The sequence below is a fragment of the Lodderomyces elongisporus genome, chromosome 8, assembly GCF_030384665.1.
Source record: "Lodderomyces elongisporus chromosome 8, complete sequence".
NCBI lineage: Eukaryota > Fungi > Ascomycota > Pichiomycetes > Serinales > Debaryomycetaceae > Lodderomyces > Lodderomyces elongisporus.
In genome coordinates, this window is record NC_083680.1 from 281567 (window position 1) to 297589 (window position 16023).

The 16023-nt window shown below is 37.6% G+C and overlaps 3 protein-coding genes across 3 annotated transcripts; 2 read left to right on the top strand and 1 right to left on the bottom strand. All coding sequences in view use genetic code 12, as the record gives it.

Annotated features, from left to right (window-relative positions):
- Nucleotides 1-626: 626 nt before the first annotated feature.
- PVL30_005455 (uncharacterized protein) lies at nt 627-1538 on the top strand (the record flags this gene model as incomplete). Its single annotated transcript, XM_001523861.2, has 1 exon — nt 627-1538. The coding sequence occupies one exon, from the start codon at nt 627-629 to the stop codon at nt 1536-1538; it is 912 nt and encodes a 303-aa protein (XP_001523911.2).
- Nucleotides 1539-2294: 756 nt separating this feature from the next.
- Nucleotides 2295-14468, top strand: TRA1 (transcription-associated protein 1; the record flags this gene model as incomplete). Its single annotated transcript, XM_001523862.2, has 1 exon — nt 2295-14468. One exon carries the CDS (start codon nt 2295-2297, stop codon nt 14466-14468), a length of 12174 nt encoding a protein of 4057 aa, XP_001523912.2.
- A 249-nt stretch (nt 14469-14717) lies between these two features.
- PVL30_005457 (uncharacterized protein) lies at nt 14718-15450 on the bottom strand (the record flags this gene model as incomplete). The annotated part of the gene is made up of 2 exons (XM_001523863.2): nt 14718-15143; nt 15325-15450. 2 exons carry the CDS (start codon nt 15448-15450, stop codon nt 14718-14720), a joined length of 552 nt encoding a protein of 183 aa, XP_001523913.2.
- Nucleotides 15451-16023: the final 573 nt, after the last annotated feature.

Below are 16023 nucleotides of genomic sequence, written 5' to 3' on the forward strand. Positions count from 1 at the left end.
GTATAGCATTTGTTATAGAGTAGAAAGAAAATAGAATAGAACGGGTCAGAATCTAGTAGGAGCATACAGACACTCATACTTTTTGTTAATTTCGTTCCTCTTTTTTTTTTTTTTCTTTTTTGTTTCTCTTTTCGCCAACTTTATTATGTAACCTTACAAGTTTGTTGCAATTCTGAAACACTTGAAAAAGAACTGAGAAAGAAAAAAAAGAAAAAAGAAAAAAGAAAAAAGAAAAAAGAAAAAAGAAAAAAAAAAAGAAACAGAGGTTTTGGCGTATGTTTGTAATACGTTTTGTTTTGTGTAATTATTTATGCATGGAACTTCAATTTCTGCTTTGCACCAAATTTGTTTCGCAACAAATTACCCTTGATCTTTAATTAGGCATAGTTCAACTATATATTAAGGTCTTTGAAATCCCACGAGATGGCATGGCCTTCTTATTCCTTTTCTTTTTTTACTCTTTGTCTTCAAATATACTTGCCAGAGCTTCAGTTTTCAATTGTCTACACAAGAACTAACTAGAATTAAATCTTTCCAGTTGGTGTTTGGTTGGTTGGTTGTTTTTTTTTTCTTTTCTTTCTTCATTACATTTACATTTTTATTTTTTGAACTGAAAGTTTTCCACAATGAAGATGGTGTTTGTCAAATCCAAAGCTCTTTTATTGCTCACGATAATTATTCAGTTTATTGCTACTGTGCTATTAAGCTTTCTCCTATTGGGATGCATAGATATCTCATCAAACTACTCAAACGTTTATCTTTTAAACTATTCATTCAACACAAGCTCACCAGCAATCCAACAACTAGCACTCCCCACTCAAAACGCAAATTCAAATTCATCCACCACCAACTTGAGTCCAATATTTTACAACTCCAACGCCACATTATCTGATGTGCAAGTGCGTGTGGGATACCTTGCCTCATGTCTAATTATTGGAGATGACAAGTCATGTAGTTACTATACCAGCATGCCGCAACTCCCACAACTATCACTTGACTTGACAAACAATGTGGTGTTCAATCTCCTCGACATCGCCAAATCATTTAGTGACTTATGCCATCCACACATGCTAATGACTACTGTGATACTCACTTTAATCACTCTTGTTACATTATGCTATTTGATCCTACCTTTGCCATTCCATGCCGTAGTTGAGAAATTTGGTTTGGGTGTTGGTTTTATCAACATGTTCCTTTGTGGTTTAGGGGCAATGTTACAACACCAAGTTGTGGAGACTACAGAAAAGTTATTGAAGGAAATGAGTTTTGGAGTCTTGAAAGGCAAGAGTGGTACTAGAGCAGAAAATATGACTTGGGTGGCTTTTTCTTTTTGCACTTGTGTTTTCCTCAGTTTGGTGGGGATGAACTGGACGAGAATGAAGCTGGAAAAGAAATCTAAAAGAGGAGGAAACGAAGAAAAAGATGATGGTGAATTGAATAGTGAAAAAAGAAACAACGATCCCTATGCTCCTGCTCAATATGTAATTAACCCGTTTGCAGATCGGAAAAACAATTTTTATTACAACCAACGAGTTTGATTATATGGGTAAGTATTACTGTTCTTGCACGCAAACGCTTAGATACACACAAATATACACATTCCAATATATTTGAATTCCTATAAAGTATATATAGTTGATGCAATTTTTATTAATTAAAATAAAATTTTTTAAAAAATTGTAAAATCAATATTGTTACTACTTCCTCAAGCCACATTACCATTTGGTAATGGAAATAATTGTTGAAACCATCGAGCAAAAATAGCGATGTATGGTGGGCTGCAAATTAACATTTATAAAAAAGAAAAACTCTATTAACTTGCTTTGTGACATCCACCACTCCTCGTACTTCAATTTTTATTTTTTTTTATTTTCTAGTTTTAGTTTTGCAACAAGTGCTTCCTGGTTTTGGTGATAAATACACTACTTATCGCGTGACTTACATGTGATATGCAGGTGATATACACGTGATATTTCAAAAGTTTTGGCAAAATCGATTTCCTCTTTTTTTTTTCTCTTCTTCTTCCTCCTTCGTGAGCTTCTAAAAAAATTCATGCGCTTTTGGTATTACCTTCTCAACTTTAGTTTGTATTATAAACACTACAAGTCCAACAGCTAAACACTCGACGTCTCTTCTCCATATTTCTATATTTTTTTTTCTTTCCCCAATACAATAACCCTTTTGTTTATTCTTACTTTTGTTCTTCTTGTTTTTCTTTTTTTAATTATAATTTTATACACCCATCAGTCCTGAATTTAAAAGGGTCGAGTCTACAGAACTGAAAGTTTCAAGCAATGTCCTATACATCACAGTTGGACGCGTTTGTATTGCGGCTCAACGATAGTGCTAGCGATTACAGGACCAAACACTCAATTCTTTCAGAATTATTAGATACGATCGAGACATTCAATGGAGCAGCCGAGTATGAATACTTTCTCAAATCGCTCATGCCTGTATTTCTCAAGCAGTTGGGCGAGGAGATCCCGATCTCATTTATTTCCACAAGTGCTGAGAACAAGACTAGAAATAGTATATTGGAAATTTTACATCGTTCAATAATGAATGACACATTTCAGCCATACTCGGAACCAGTGTTGGATATGTTGACCAAGATATTGACCGAGGAGAACGAAGAGAATGGTGTATTGTGTATGAAGATCATCACAAGTTTGCACAAGGCGTACAAGGCAAACTTTTCCGAGAAAGTGCTGCCCTTCATCAAGATTATCGAACAGATTTATGACAATATGGATCAGACTGTAAAAGATGTGTTTATAGACGAAAGTGCTAATGAAGAGACTAAAGAAGAAGCCAAGGAGGAAGCTAAAGAAGAAGCTAAAGATGAAGGTATGGAAGAAGCTAAAGAAGAAACTAAAGATGAAGCTATAGAAGAAGCCAAAGAGGAGGACAAAGAGGAAGCCAAAGAGGAAGCCAAAGAGGAATCCAAGGAGGAAGCTAAAGATGCAAACAAAGAAGAAGACAAGGTAGAAAATACGAAAGAGGGAGAGGCAAACGTTGAACTGGAGAACCAAAAGAGTGAAGAAAATGGTAATGGCACCGTTGAAAATGACGACGACTCAAAAGATAGTACCACCACAGATACAACAAAGGTAGTTGCTCCACCTACTACGTCATTCAACGAGGAAACACTGACAAAGATATTGAGAAAAGCAATGTTTTCGTTCAAAACTCTTGCCGAGTGTCCTATAACAATGGTATCACTATACTCCTCTTACAAGCAACTAGTGGCCACTTCGCTTTTACAATTTTTACCAAAGATAATTCACATTTTACAATTACAAGTTGAAGATCAAAAGCAACTACGTGATGAAGCTATAGCTAATAATGAGGTATTGGTATCCATTTCACCAAAGATAAAAAATAGACAAGCATACAGTGAACTCATACTAGGCCAGGTCAAAGCAGCATCGTTTTTGGCGTACGTGTTTATTAGAGGATATGCTGGACAATACCTCAAACCGGAAGAGAGCAAATGCGTTCCCGACGTGATACTTCGCTTATTACAGGATTGTCCTGCAGAACTATCTGTTGCAAGAAAAGAGCTTTTACATGCCACTCGACATATCTTGTCCACTCCTTTTAGAACTCAATTTATTCCAAAATTGGACCTTTTGTTCAACGAGAAAATCTTGATCGGTGAGGGGTTGACTTCATACGAGACTTTAAGGCCGTTGGCATACTCCACTGTGGCAGACTTTATCCATAATGTAAGAAATGAACTTACACCAGCACAGATATGGTCAACAGTTCATATATATTGTAACCTCTTGAAAGATGATTCGTTGGCATTAACAGTGCAAATCATGAGTGCCAAGTTGTTATTGAACTTGGTCGAAAAGATTATGAAGCTTCCAAACAAATTAGAAGGCCGTCAACTATTTCTTATCATTATTGACTCATATGCAAAGAGGTTTGAAAGTTTGAACCGCAAATACGATTACATTATAGCTAAGCACAATGAACACGAAAAGAAAAAGAGTCTTAAAGAAAAAGAATCTAAAAGGGCTATTGAACGCTACTCATCAAAGAACCAAACTAGAAAGGATCAAATTGAACAAGAACAAAAGTCAGACAAAGAGAATAGCGAGATGGATGTGGATAAAGAAGAAGCCGGAAAAGATGCACGCCCCGAAGTTGATGAACAACTTGGTCTCAATTTTTTCAACATTGACTCTTATTCACCAATAGCCACGTTACAGAACTCAGCAAACAATTCTGATGTGCTCAAAGATGCTCGTTACTTGTTCAAAACTTTAATGACATTTTTAAAGTCAGTTGTATTTGGGTTGAAAAATTGTAATCCACCGGTACCACCACAACCCGTTAGTACTGACCCTTCAAAACAACAGCAGGTAAACTATGATAAGTGGAACGAGTCTGCAAAACTCATATCTGGCGAGGAAGTCAATATTCTTCGAGCATTATTTCGTGAGGGTATTAGCTGTCTTCGATTCTTTGCTGCATCGAAGCCTAAAGTTGCATTGCCACAAAAGGCTTTTGACTACTCGACAGGAGGTACAAATTTGCCAATTACATCTTCAAAGGAAGAGAAAGATTTGATGGAGATTTTTGCCACTATATTTATTAATTTTGATCCTGCATCGTTTAATGAAATTGTTAGCTCAGAACTACCATTTCTTTTTGATTCTATGCTTGACAATGCTGCGTTATTACACTTGCCCCAATTCTTCCTTGCTAGTGAGGTTACCCTGGCGAACTTTTCGAGTATATTGATCTCGTTTCTTAAAGGTAAATTAGATCAATTGGGACAAGCTGATATTGTCAAGACAAGTATTTTGACAAGGCTATTTAAATTATGTTTTATGTCGGTTAATCTATTTCCGGCAACAAATGAAGCCGTTTTACTCCCACACTTGAATTATTTAATTTTGGAATCATTAAAGCTAAGCACGAGAACCGAGGAGCCAATAGTTTACTCATATTTGGTGCGTCTTTTATTCCGAAGTATTAGTGGAGGAAGATTTGAAAATCTTTACAAGGAAATTATGCCTATTTTACCCGTATTGTTGGAAAACTTGAACAAGATGATTGCAAATGCTAAGCGACCATACGAAAGAGACATTTACGTTGAGCTTTGTTTAACTGTTCCAGTGCGTTTATCAGTTTTGGTGCCTCATCTTAGCTATTTGACAAGACCATTGGTTTATGCATTAAATGGTTCTCAAGAATTGGTAACTCAAGGTTTGCGTACGTTTGAGTTGTGTGTCGATAATTTGACTGCAGAGTACTTTGACCCTATGATTGAGCCGGTTATTGATGATATCATGACAGCATTGTGGAAGCATTTGGAGCCAGTACCGTATCATCACCAGCATAGTCACACAGCAATACGAATCTTGGGTAAATTAGGTGGCAGGAACCATAAAAAGATCAAGCCATGTGACACGTTGCATACACAAACGGATGTTGATCAAGAGATTAAGGCATTGGTACATGTGTATGGTTTAAACGATAAAGTCCCAATATCTATAACCCCAGGTGTTGAATCAGCTATCAAGTTGTTGAATGATCGAAAGATGAAAATACATTATAGAATCAGTGCATACAAATACCTTGCCAGTATTTTGAAATTGTTTGTTGATACGACTCCAATTCCTGAGAACTTTGTTCAATATGCACACGAAAGCGTTGAATTTTTATCTAAGGAAAGAATCGACGAGAGCATTCACATTGACTTGCAACCACTGGATATTAAGGATGCAGAGAAGTTGGATCGCCAACAACAATTGTTTCTGAAGTTATTGGAAATGTTGTACTTTGCCATTTCTGTGCCTGAATTAAAGGACGAGGCTAGTAAACTTATTGATGGCTTAACTACTCATTTCACAATATTGCATCTTGGCAGATCTGTTATTGACAAGATAAAGAAGGAGCGTAATTTTTCCGTGCAAGATAATGAGGGCAAAGCATACATTAGCGAAACTGCATTCTTTGACGCAATTACTTATGCCTTGAGCTTTGGCGACAAAGATGTTCGTGACAAAGGTATTGAGACCGTGAAGAAGATACACGAGACAACTGTAATCATATTTGGTTCAGAAGAGAATGCATTAATCTCACCAATTTTCAGATCATTATTTTACAAATTTACGCACTGCTGCTATAACGAATTTTATAATGTCAAATTGGGAGGTGTTCTTGGTCTCAGAACAATGTTTCATGATTTACAAATTCCTCACACGTGGTTTTACAAGAGACAATTTGAGCTTTTGAGATCACTTTTTTTCATCTTGAGGGATACCCCTGATACTGCTCCATATGAAGTTTGCCATTCAGCAAAAAGTTTGGTGATTGAGCTTGTGAAAACATGCAACAAGGATCTCACAAGAGAAATTGTGATGGAAAAGCCATTTCAAACACTTGTGGGTGCATTAGTTTATGATTTGGCAAGCCCTACACCAACGGTGAGGGAAGTTGCACAGGAATGTCTCAAGGTGTTATCCGAAGTTACTTCAACGCCAATTACATCAATTATGGGACCATGCAAACACTTGTTGTTGACGCCCATTTTTGGCAAGCCACTTCGCGCACTACCATTTCCTATGCAAATTGGGAACATTGATGCAATCACATTTTGTCTTGGTTTACCCGATACATTTTTAAGTTTTAACGAAGAGTTGAACAGGTTGCTTTTAGAAGCTTTGGCACTAGTGGATGCTGAAGATGAGTCGTTGGCCAATGTTCACAGATTAAATGAATATAGAACATCGAAACAATTGGTTGAATTGCGAGTTGTTTGTATCAGATTATTGTCTTTGGCATTATCCAAACCAGACTTTTCAATTGGGTCCTTGGCAGAAGCAAGAATCAGAATCTTGGGGGTGTTTTTTAAAGCATTATGTAATAAGTCGACCGAAATCATCAATGCTGCTCATCAAGGACTCGCATCGAGCTTGCAAGAGAATGCTAAGTTGCCGAAAGAGCTTCTTCAAAACGGGTTGCGCCCAATGTTGATGAACTTGTCTGATCACAAAAAGTTGACAGTTTCCGGATTGGAAGCTCTTGCTCGTTTACTTGAGTTGTTAATTTCGTACTTTAGAGTTGAGATTGGAAGAAAATTGCTTGACCATTTGATGGCATGGGCTCAGATCAACACGCTTCGTCAAATTGCTGGTCAAAATCTCGACAACAATCATACTGTACAAATTGTTATGGCCATTTTGAATATCTTTCATTTACTTCCTGCTAAAGCATACACATTTATGGAAGAAATAATCAATACCTTGCAGTATTTGGAAGGACACTTGGATCGCCATTTAGACTCTCCATTTAGGAAGCCAGTATCAAAGTTTTTGAATAGATTTGCTGAGAATTGTATTGAGTACTTGGTGAACAATTTCAAGAATCGTAAATTGGGAAATATGCTTGCATCTATTGCAGGAATGGATGGATGCGAAAATTTGAGACAGACTGCTCAGGAGAAGATCCAATTTCTCATTGAAGATATAAAGGGCGAAGTTGACTTTGAAGCCAAAGTTGTCAAGTTAGCAAACTTTATTGATCTATTTAATGCAATAGCGCAGCACGATAAGGAATGGTTTGATAATCAAAAAGAGCTACTCATTATTCTTTACGAGATTGTGGGTGATATCAACAAAGTTAGTGCTACTCCTATGTTATCAAATGCTCATTTCCAAAACGATCAAGCCATAACGAAATTGCAGCATCTTGTTGTGGAATATCTTAAGAGAAACCAACACGACATTGACCTTCTCATCAATGTCGTTGATAGTCATTGTCGATTGAAACGCAAAGTTAGTAATGAATTGCAAGATTTTATTTTTAACGCTATTGTTGCTTCAAGCGATGTTGATTTGCGTTTGCGATACTTGAATGAAACTGCTAGTTTTGTCAGCAATCCAGAGCCAGGCAGGAGATCCAAGATTTTTATGCTTAAGCATATTTTCAATCCGATTTTCATCTATGAGTTTGCCCGAAACAAAAATGTCGATGTATTTTTTGCCACTGAACAATTGTCGTCATTGTCTTCAACTTCCGCAACAGTACTAGAACCGGGTACTTCAGCCTCCTCCTCTACTTCATTGTCATTTCCATTTTGGTTACAAAGCATCGACGAAAATATATGGCAATCCACGAATGATGTTATTGTTAATCCAACTTCAGGAAAGATGGACGGTTATAGGTATGCCCTTTTGGAAACAACTGCATTGTTATTGAAGATTGCTCCTCAAAAAGTTAGCGAGTTGCGTAAGGATATCATCAAGTTTAGTTGGAATTACATTAAACTTGATGACAATATTACTAAACAAGTTGCATACGTTACGACATCATATTTTATTGCTGCCTACGAGACACCGGCCAAGTTGGCAACACAAGTGTTTGTTGCTCTTTTGCGTACTCATCAAACAGATTCTAGACATTTGGTGAGGCAAGCATTGGATATCTTGGCACCTGTGATGTCAGAAAGGATGAAGGACGAAGAGTCACCAGATAATTGGTTGAAATGGCCAAGAAGAATCATTTCCGAGGATGGATTCAATGTTACCCAGGTATTGAATGTTTACCAATTCATTGTTCAACATCCGGACTTGTTTTTCATTGCAAGGGAACATTTCATTGCCAATATAATAACAGCAATGGGTAAATTGACAATTTTGGCTAATCCAGCGATTGAGAATCAAGTATTGGCCATTGAACTTGCTGAATTGATTCTTTACTGGGAAAGAAAAGCAAAGAATGAAGCCAAGAAGTTGGAAGCAGGATTAGCTAATGGAGATCATGATATGGATATGGATATGGATATGGATCTGAATATGGATACGAAGAAACTGGAAAGCAACAAACAAGCAGAAGCAGAAGCAGAAACAGAAACAGAAGCAAATGCAAATGCAAATGCAAATTTGGAAAATAGTGAGCACAAAGATGTAGGTATCAAAGATGAGAATACTAATGATGCAGACGCTAAGCATAAAAAGATGAAAGCAGGTGAAGTTGCCAAAGACGATTTTAAGACATCAATCTCATTTTCAGTTCCATTCGGCCAACGCGAGGCCTGTGTCACTTTTTTGATCAGATACGTTTGTATCAGTCCACAAAGAGCATCAGAAAGCGAACTTGGTCAAAAGGCTTTGGGAATTCTATACGATTTGTTGAGTCCCGAGCATTGGCCCGAAGTGAGCATTAAGCTTAGTTTCTTTGAAAAATTTTTACTTTCCAACGATTTAAATTCGAGCAACTTGTTAGGTTATTGTCTTAATGCATTGGAAGTCCTTGCAGTTGTATTGGAATGGAAGCAACCTCAATGGATTGTTTCTAATATCTCGTATTTACAGAAATTGCTCGAAAAGTGCATTAAGTCTGATAATCACGACATTCTGGAGATCTTGCAAAGGGTTTTAACAACAATCCTAGCGGCTATAAACAACCACAAATCGGGTTATGACGAGGATGAAGAAGATGACGATGTCAAAGAATTTATTACATTATTAACAACATCAGTTTCTGAAGATTTGGGCGATATGCCTTCTGTGGCTGCTGGTGTTACTTTGGCATGGACTTTGGCACAATGCAAGCCAGCAACCTTGGATCCATTGCTTCCAACAATTATGAAGACGTTCAGTAAGCTTTGTAAAGACCATATCACCATTACTCATCAAGGGTCTCAAAATGCATCATCTTCATCATCATCTTCTCAGTCATCGAAAGATAACACGAACCAAGAGTTTGAAGCCAAAATGACTACCAAATTATTGGAAAAAATATTAAACTTGTGTTCAATGAGAATTTCTAATCTCGGCGACCAACGTAGAATTTTTCTTTCCTTATTAGCACAATTGATTGAAAGGAGTTTGGATAAGGAGTCATTGGAGAAAATTATTAAAATTGTTAAAGGATGGGTGTTTTCGAAAACTGATTTGTTTCCAACCACCAAGGAGAAAGCTGCTATATTATCCAAAATGATGGTTTTTGAAGTACGTGGAGAACCTACGTTGTCAAAAGAATTTTACCAAATTATTGTTGACATTTTCGAAGATGATTTATTTAGCTGTACCGAGTTAACAGTGCGTATGGAGCAGCCATTTATGGTTGGTACCAGATCTTTGGACGTTTCCATTCGACGCAAATTGATGTCCATTTTGAACAATAGTCTTGAAAAAGATATCTCAAAGAGATTATACTATGTGATTCGGGAACAAAACTGGGAGTACCTTGCAGATTATCCTTGGTTGAACCAAGCTTTGCAGTTATTATTTGGCTCATTCAATATGAATGCCGGTATTGAGTTTATTTCAGAGGAGAACAAATTGTCACCGATTGAAGCAGTACCATTACCAGCAACAAAGGGTGATGATCAAATGGAAGTCGACCTGTCAAATGAAAAATTGACAGAATTGTTGAATTCTCATCAAGAGTTTTTGAATGATGTTTGTGAACTTTCTGCTTCAGATATCTTTGACCCACTCACTGATATGTTTTACCAAAGCAGCGAAGCCGTACATAGAACATGGGGTGTTGTTTTCCCAATTGCATTCAAGTCAATTCCAAGGTCAGAAAACCTTGACTTTACTAGGTTTTTAGTGATTCTTTTATCCAAGGATTATCACACTCGCCAGATTGATATGCGTCCAAATGTTATTCAGTCTTTATTGGAAGGTGTTTCGCGTTGTTGGAATTTGCAGTTGCCACCTTTTGCCGTTGAGTGTCTTGCCACCAACTTTGACGCTTGGTCTCAAGGATTACATATTCTTGAAAGCATGACTGAGGAAGCTGTTAATGCAAATGCTGATGTGCGTGATGTTATACAAGATGCCCTCACCAAATTGTATGCTACGTTGAAGGAAGACGACATGTTTTATGGAATTTGGAGAAGAAGAGCCAAATATACAGAAACTATTAGTGCATTGTCTTATGAACAGATTGGACTTTGGGACAAAGCCCAGCAGCTATATGAAAGTGCTCAAATCAAAGCCAGAAGTGGCGCTTTACCCTACGGAGAATCGGAATATGCGTTATGGGAAGATCACTGGATTTTGTGCTCTGAAAAATTGCAACATTGGGATATACTCACTGATCTTGCTAGACACGAGGGATTTTCAGATCTTTTGTTGGAGTGTGGTTGGAGGGTTGCCGATTGGTATAATGATAGGGAAACCTTGGATCATACCGTTAAGAATGTGATGGATGTACCAACTCCTCGTCGACAAGTTTTTGAAACATTTTTGTGTCTACAGGGTTTTGGTCAAGAGAAGGAGACTTTGCAAGACTTGTCTCGCTTATGTGACGAAGGTATTCAACTTGCTTTAAGGAAATGGCATGGTTTACCAAAACGTTTTACCAACGCGCATATTCCATTGTTGCACACATTCCAACAATATGTCGAGTTTATGGAGGCTAGTCAGGTTTATGCAAGTTTGGTGAGTACCAATGCACAAAACTTGGATGTCAAGTCACAAGAGTTGAAGCGTGTATTACAAGTTTGGAGAGAGAGATTGCCAAACATATGGGACGATATCAATATCTGGAATGATTTGGTTACTTGGCGTCAACATGCATTCCAAGTGATCAACAAAGTGTACATGCCATTTATTCCAATCTTGCAACAGTCCAACTCTGGTAGTAATGCAAACTCGTATGCTTATCGTGGATTCCACGAAATTGCTTGGGTGATTAATAGATTTGCCCATGTCGCTAGGAAACATAATATGCCAGAGGTTTGTATTAAGGAATTGACGAGAATCTACCAATTGCCAAATATTGAGATTCACGAAGCGTTTTTGAAACTCAAGGAGCAAGTCAAGTGTCATTACCAGAATCCAAATGAACTAAATACCGGCCTTGATGTTATTAGCAATACCAATCTAGTATATTTTGCAACGCAACAAAAGGCCGAGTTCTTCACACTCAAAGGTATGTTTTTGAATAAACTTAATCAAAAAGATGAGGCAAATAAAGCTTTTGCTACTTCTGTCCAGATCGATCTCAACTTGCCCAAGGCATGGGCCGAATGGGGTATGTTCAACGATCGTCGATTCAAAGAAAACCCAGATGATATGGTCTATGCAAATAACGCAATCAGTTGTTACTTGCAAGCTGCAGGCTTGTACAAGAATGGAAAGACGCGAAAATTATTGGCAAGAATATTATGGTTGATAAGTCTTGATGATGCTTCAGGCACCTTGGCGCAAGCGTTTGAAAACTTTAGAGGTGAAGTCCCTGTGTGGTATTGGATCACTTTTATTCCGCAATTGTTGACATCCTTATCCCACCGTGAAGCAAAACTTGCTAAGCAAATCTTGGTGAGAATCGCCAAAGCATATCCACAAGCGTTGCACTTTCAATTGAGAACTACTCGTGAAGACTTTGCTGCACAACAACGCCAGGCTATAGAAATTGCACGCCAGCAAGCAGCTGCAGCAGCTGCAGCAACAGCAGCAACTGGAGCCACTGGAGCCACTGGAGCCCCTGTTTCTGCTTCAGTTCCAGGGTCTGCAAATAATTCCGTTGCATCACCTCCTGGTCCATCTGCTGCATCTGCTGCATCTGCTGGAAGTACTGCTGTACAAACCCCAGTTGCCAATGCTAATGGTGTTAGCCTTAATAAAGCTGAGAACAATAATGTTCAAAATGAACATCAGTCTCCTAAATCGATTGGTTCTCAACCACAGTCTCAATCTCAGTCACCAGTTCAATTGGCCAATGTTCCACACACGCAACAGAATCTGCATTCCCACGGGTCTGCACAAGCTCATCCACAAACTGCTGGACGAGCTCCATCACAGCCTCATTTACAAAACCCCCAACAAATCTCTATATCAGTTCCACTTTCTGTTCGTCAACCATTGGAGCATGTAGAAGAAATTATGGCGATCCTCAAGACTGCTTATCCGTTGTTGGCATTGTCGTTGGAATCGTTGGTTGACCAAATCAACCAGAGATTCAAGTGTACTCCTGATGAGGATGCATATAGACTAGGCGTTGCGTTGCTCAACGATGGTGTCCAGTATATGAATAGATTGGGTAATCCCCGAGCTGATGCCAAGTTGCCACCAATTACTGAGGCCAACATTACAAGATTCGCGGAAACTGTGTTGCCAAAGCAGATTCGCGCTGAATTTGAGAAAGATTTGGTTTTATCAAAGCCCAATTTGGAGACATATATTACCAAATTAAGGAAATGGAGGGATAGATTAGAGGACAGGTTGGACAGAAGACCAACAAAAGTGAATTTGGAGAATTTGTGTCCTCATTTAGGTGAGATTCATCATCAAAAGTTTGAAGAAATTGAAATTCCGGGCCAATACTTGTTGAACAAGGACAATAATAGTCATTTCGTCAAGATAGAGAGGTTTATCTCTACAATCGAGTTGGCTCGAGGCACCAATGCATGTTATAAGAGGTTGAAAATCCGTGGTCATGATGGTAGTTTACATACATTTGCCGTGCAATTTCCCGCGGCAAGACACTGTCGTCGTGAAGAATCAGTGTTTCAATTGTTTAGAATATTCAATGACAGCATTTCCAGAAAAGTTGAGACCAGGAGAAGGAATATCCAATTATTGATGCCTACTGCGGTTCCTTTATCTCCCCATATCAGAATAGTCAATGACAATGTCAACGATATATCTTTACAAAAGATTTACGAAGGTTTCTGTAAAAAGAATGGTAAGAGCAGAGATGAGCCATTCATCTACACTGTTGATAAATTGCGTGCGGCTTTTGATCCAAGATTGCCCAAGCCTGACTTAGCAAGTATCCGTGTTGAAATTTTAAGTGCCATTCAAACTTTGCTTGTGCCTTCAACAGTTTTGAAGAATTACTTTTTGGAGTTGTATCCTCGTTTTGATGACTTTTGGTTATTTAGAAAGCAGTTTACTTCGCAATATGCTTCATTTATATTCACAACATATATGTTGTGTGTCAATGCTAGACAACCGCAAAAGATTCATGTTGGCAAGAATTCTGGTAATGTCTGGACGTCTGACATGTTACCATGCAAGATCCCCAACAGAGCTGCAATTGATCCAAATAATCCGCAAGCCAAGCAAATCCCAATCTTTGTCAATGCCGAGCAAGTGCCTTTCCGATTGACACCAAACATTCAAAAATTGATTGGAGAAAGTGGATTGGAAGGTATTTTGGCGGTTAATGTGTTATGTATTGCCAGGGCCTTATTAGAGCCAGGCTCTGACTTGGAGCAATATTTAACCTTATTTGTTAAAGACGAAGCTGTCTCCTGGCTATCCCAGAGCAATGAGTTCAAGAATGCTTCAATTGCTTCTCAAGATAAACAATTGCGCGATGTGGTGAAGCTCAATGTCGAAAGTATTACCAAACGTGTTATGAACATGGGCCATATCCCATCGAATGGTGGTGTAACTACTCAGCATATGTTGGAGTTGATTTCCCAAGCCGTCAACCCACGCAATTTGGCAGCAGCCGATACTTTATGGATGGCATATTTTTAAAAAGAGAAAAATAAGAGTCGAGAGACGGTTTTACTAATAATAGTATTTGAAATATTCTACATCGTTTAATCTTTGTATAGCTTAATTAATTAATTCAAAGAACCAAATAAAATTAGAATTGAAATTGAAAAACAAGAAACAAAACAAAAAAACAAAAAACGACAAAATGAAAGAGAATCAATATATAATGAGTTAATAAAGAATCAAAAAAATGGTTAATTTTTTAAAGTCAAGTTTTTAAGAAATCTCTCACAGGTTGTGGTATTGATTTGGAGTCCGTTTCAAATTTTTTAATATGGTTGGGCTGAATATCGTTCGTTGCCGATGCGTAGCTTTAATTATTCTGCGATCAACTTTATTATCAATGTATTCCAATGCTCTTTCACAAATGATAACAAGGCCAAGACAAGAGCAAGTAGCCAACACTGAGAAAACCAACAATGTTACGATGAAAAAATTAATGTATGTCTCGACATTCACTCTTACTGGGCTGCTTTCGCCTTTCAAATTTTCAACTTGAAACATTTCGCCCGCTTTTAAACTTTGACTCACTGCAAAGATGTTTAGTGTCAATCCTACAGCCTCTAGCACAAATGAACAAGATAGGCACCGTAAGGAAATAAGTGTCGGGATAGTGCTGGAGCAAAGTGGTAATATAGATGCATTAACGACGAACTGGTACAAGTGTGGTGTTAGTATTCACATTGAAAACAACAGAAAATGAGGGAAAAAAACAACTAAAATATAAAATATGAATGACAAAAGTCAAGAAAATCCTCAAAAGTAGGAACAATAATAATGATTAAAATAATCATGTAAGTACTAATTGAAAGTTGGAATTCGGTTGTTGACATACCATGACCAAGATATAGATATTTGCAATAACACACATTGCTGGCCGGTTTTCAATCTCTTCTAAGGGAACACATGGGTATACCAAGATATATTGCATTAGCAAGAACGCGAAGTAACCAACAAACATATTCTTAAAAAGTTTTGAGTTATATATGCATTCAATGCTATCAATAATGGTATCATTTCCAATATCTATTCGTTGTCCATCCGGAATTGGTGGATCAAACAAAACGCTGTGAGCCATAGTTTATATCCAAAAAAAAAAAATAAACCACAATAACAATAACAATTCGAAGTTGGTCTGCGGTGGATTGTATATACACGAAAAATGGGACCAATGAGTTTAGAGGAAAAAAAACGAACAGAAAAGATGGAAAAAACAAAGGTGATTCAACTCAATTTCAAGTCTTTGCAATATTTGTAAGGAAAACATCCTAGCTCGTTGCTGATGATTTATATTGTTCAGAACTGGTATTTTGGAGCTGCATAACATAAATGTAGGAAAGTTGAAGGAAAGTCCATTTTTTTTTGTTTTGTGCAACTTTTCCTCTAGACCATAATTAACTTGTGGTTTATAAAAGTGTAAAGTCGAAATTCCAATTTTCAGATAGTATTGCCTCTCAATCCAAACAGTGTAGATTAATTTAAGATCATCACCAAAATCCAACAAGAATACAAAGACATACGTATACAACAGTAG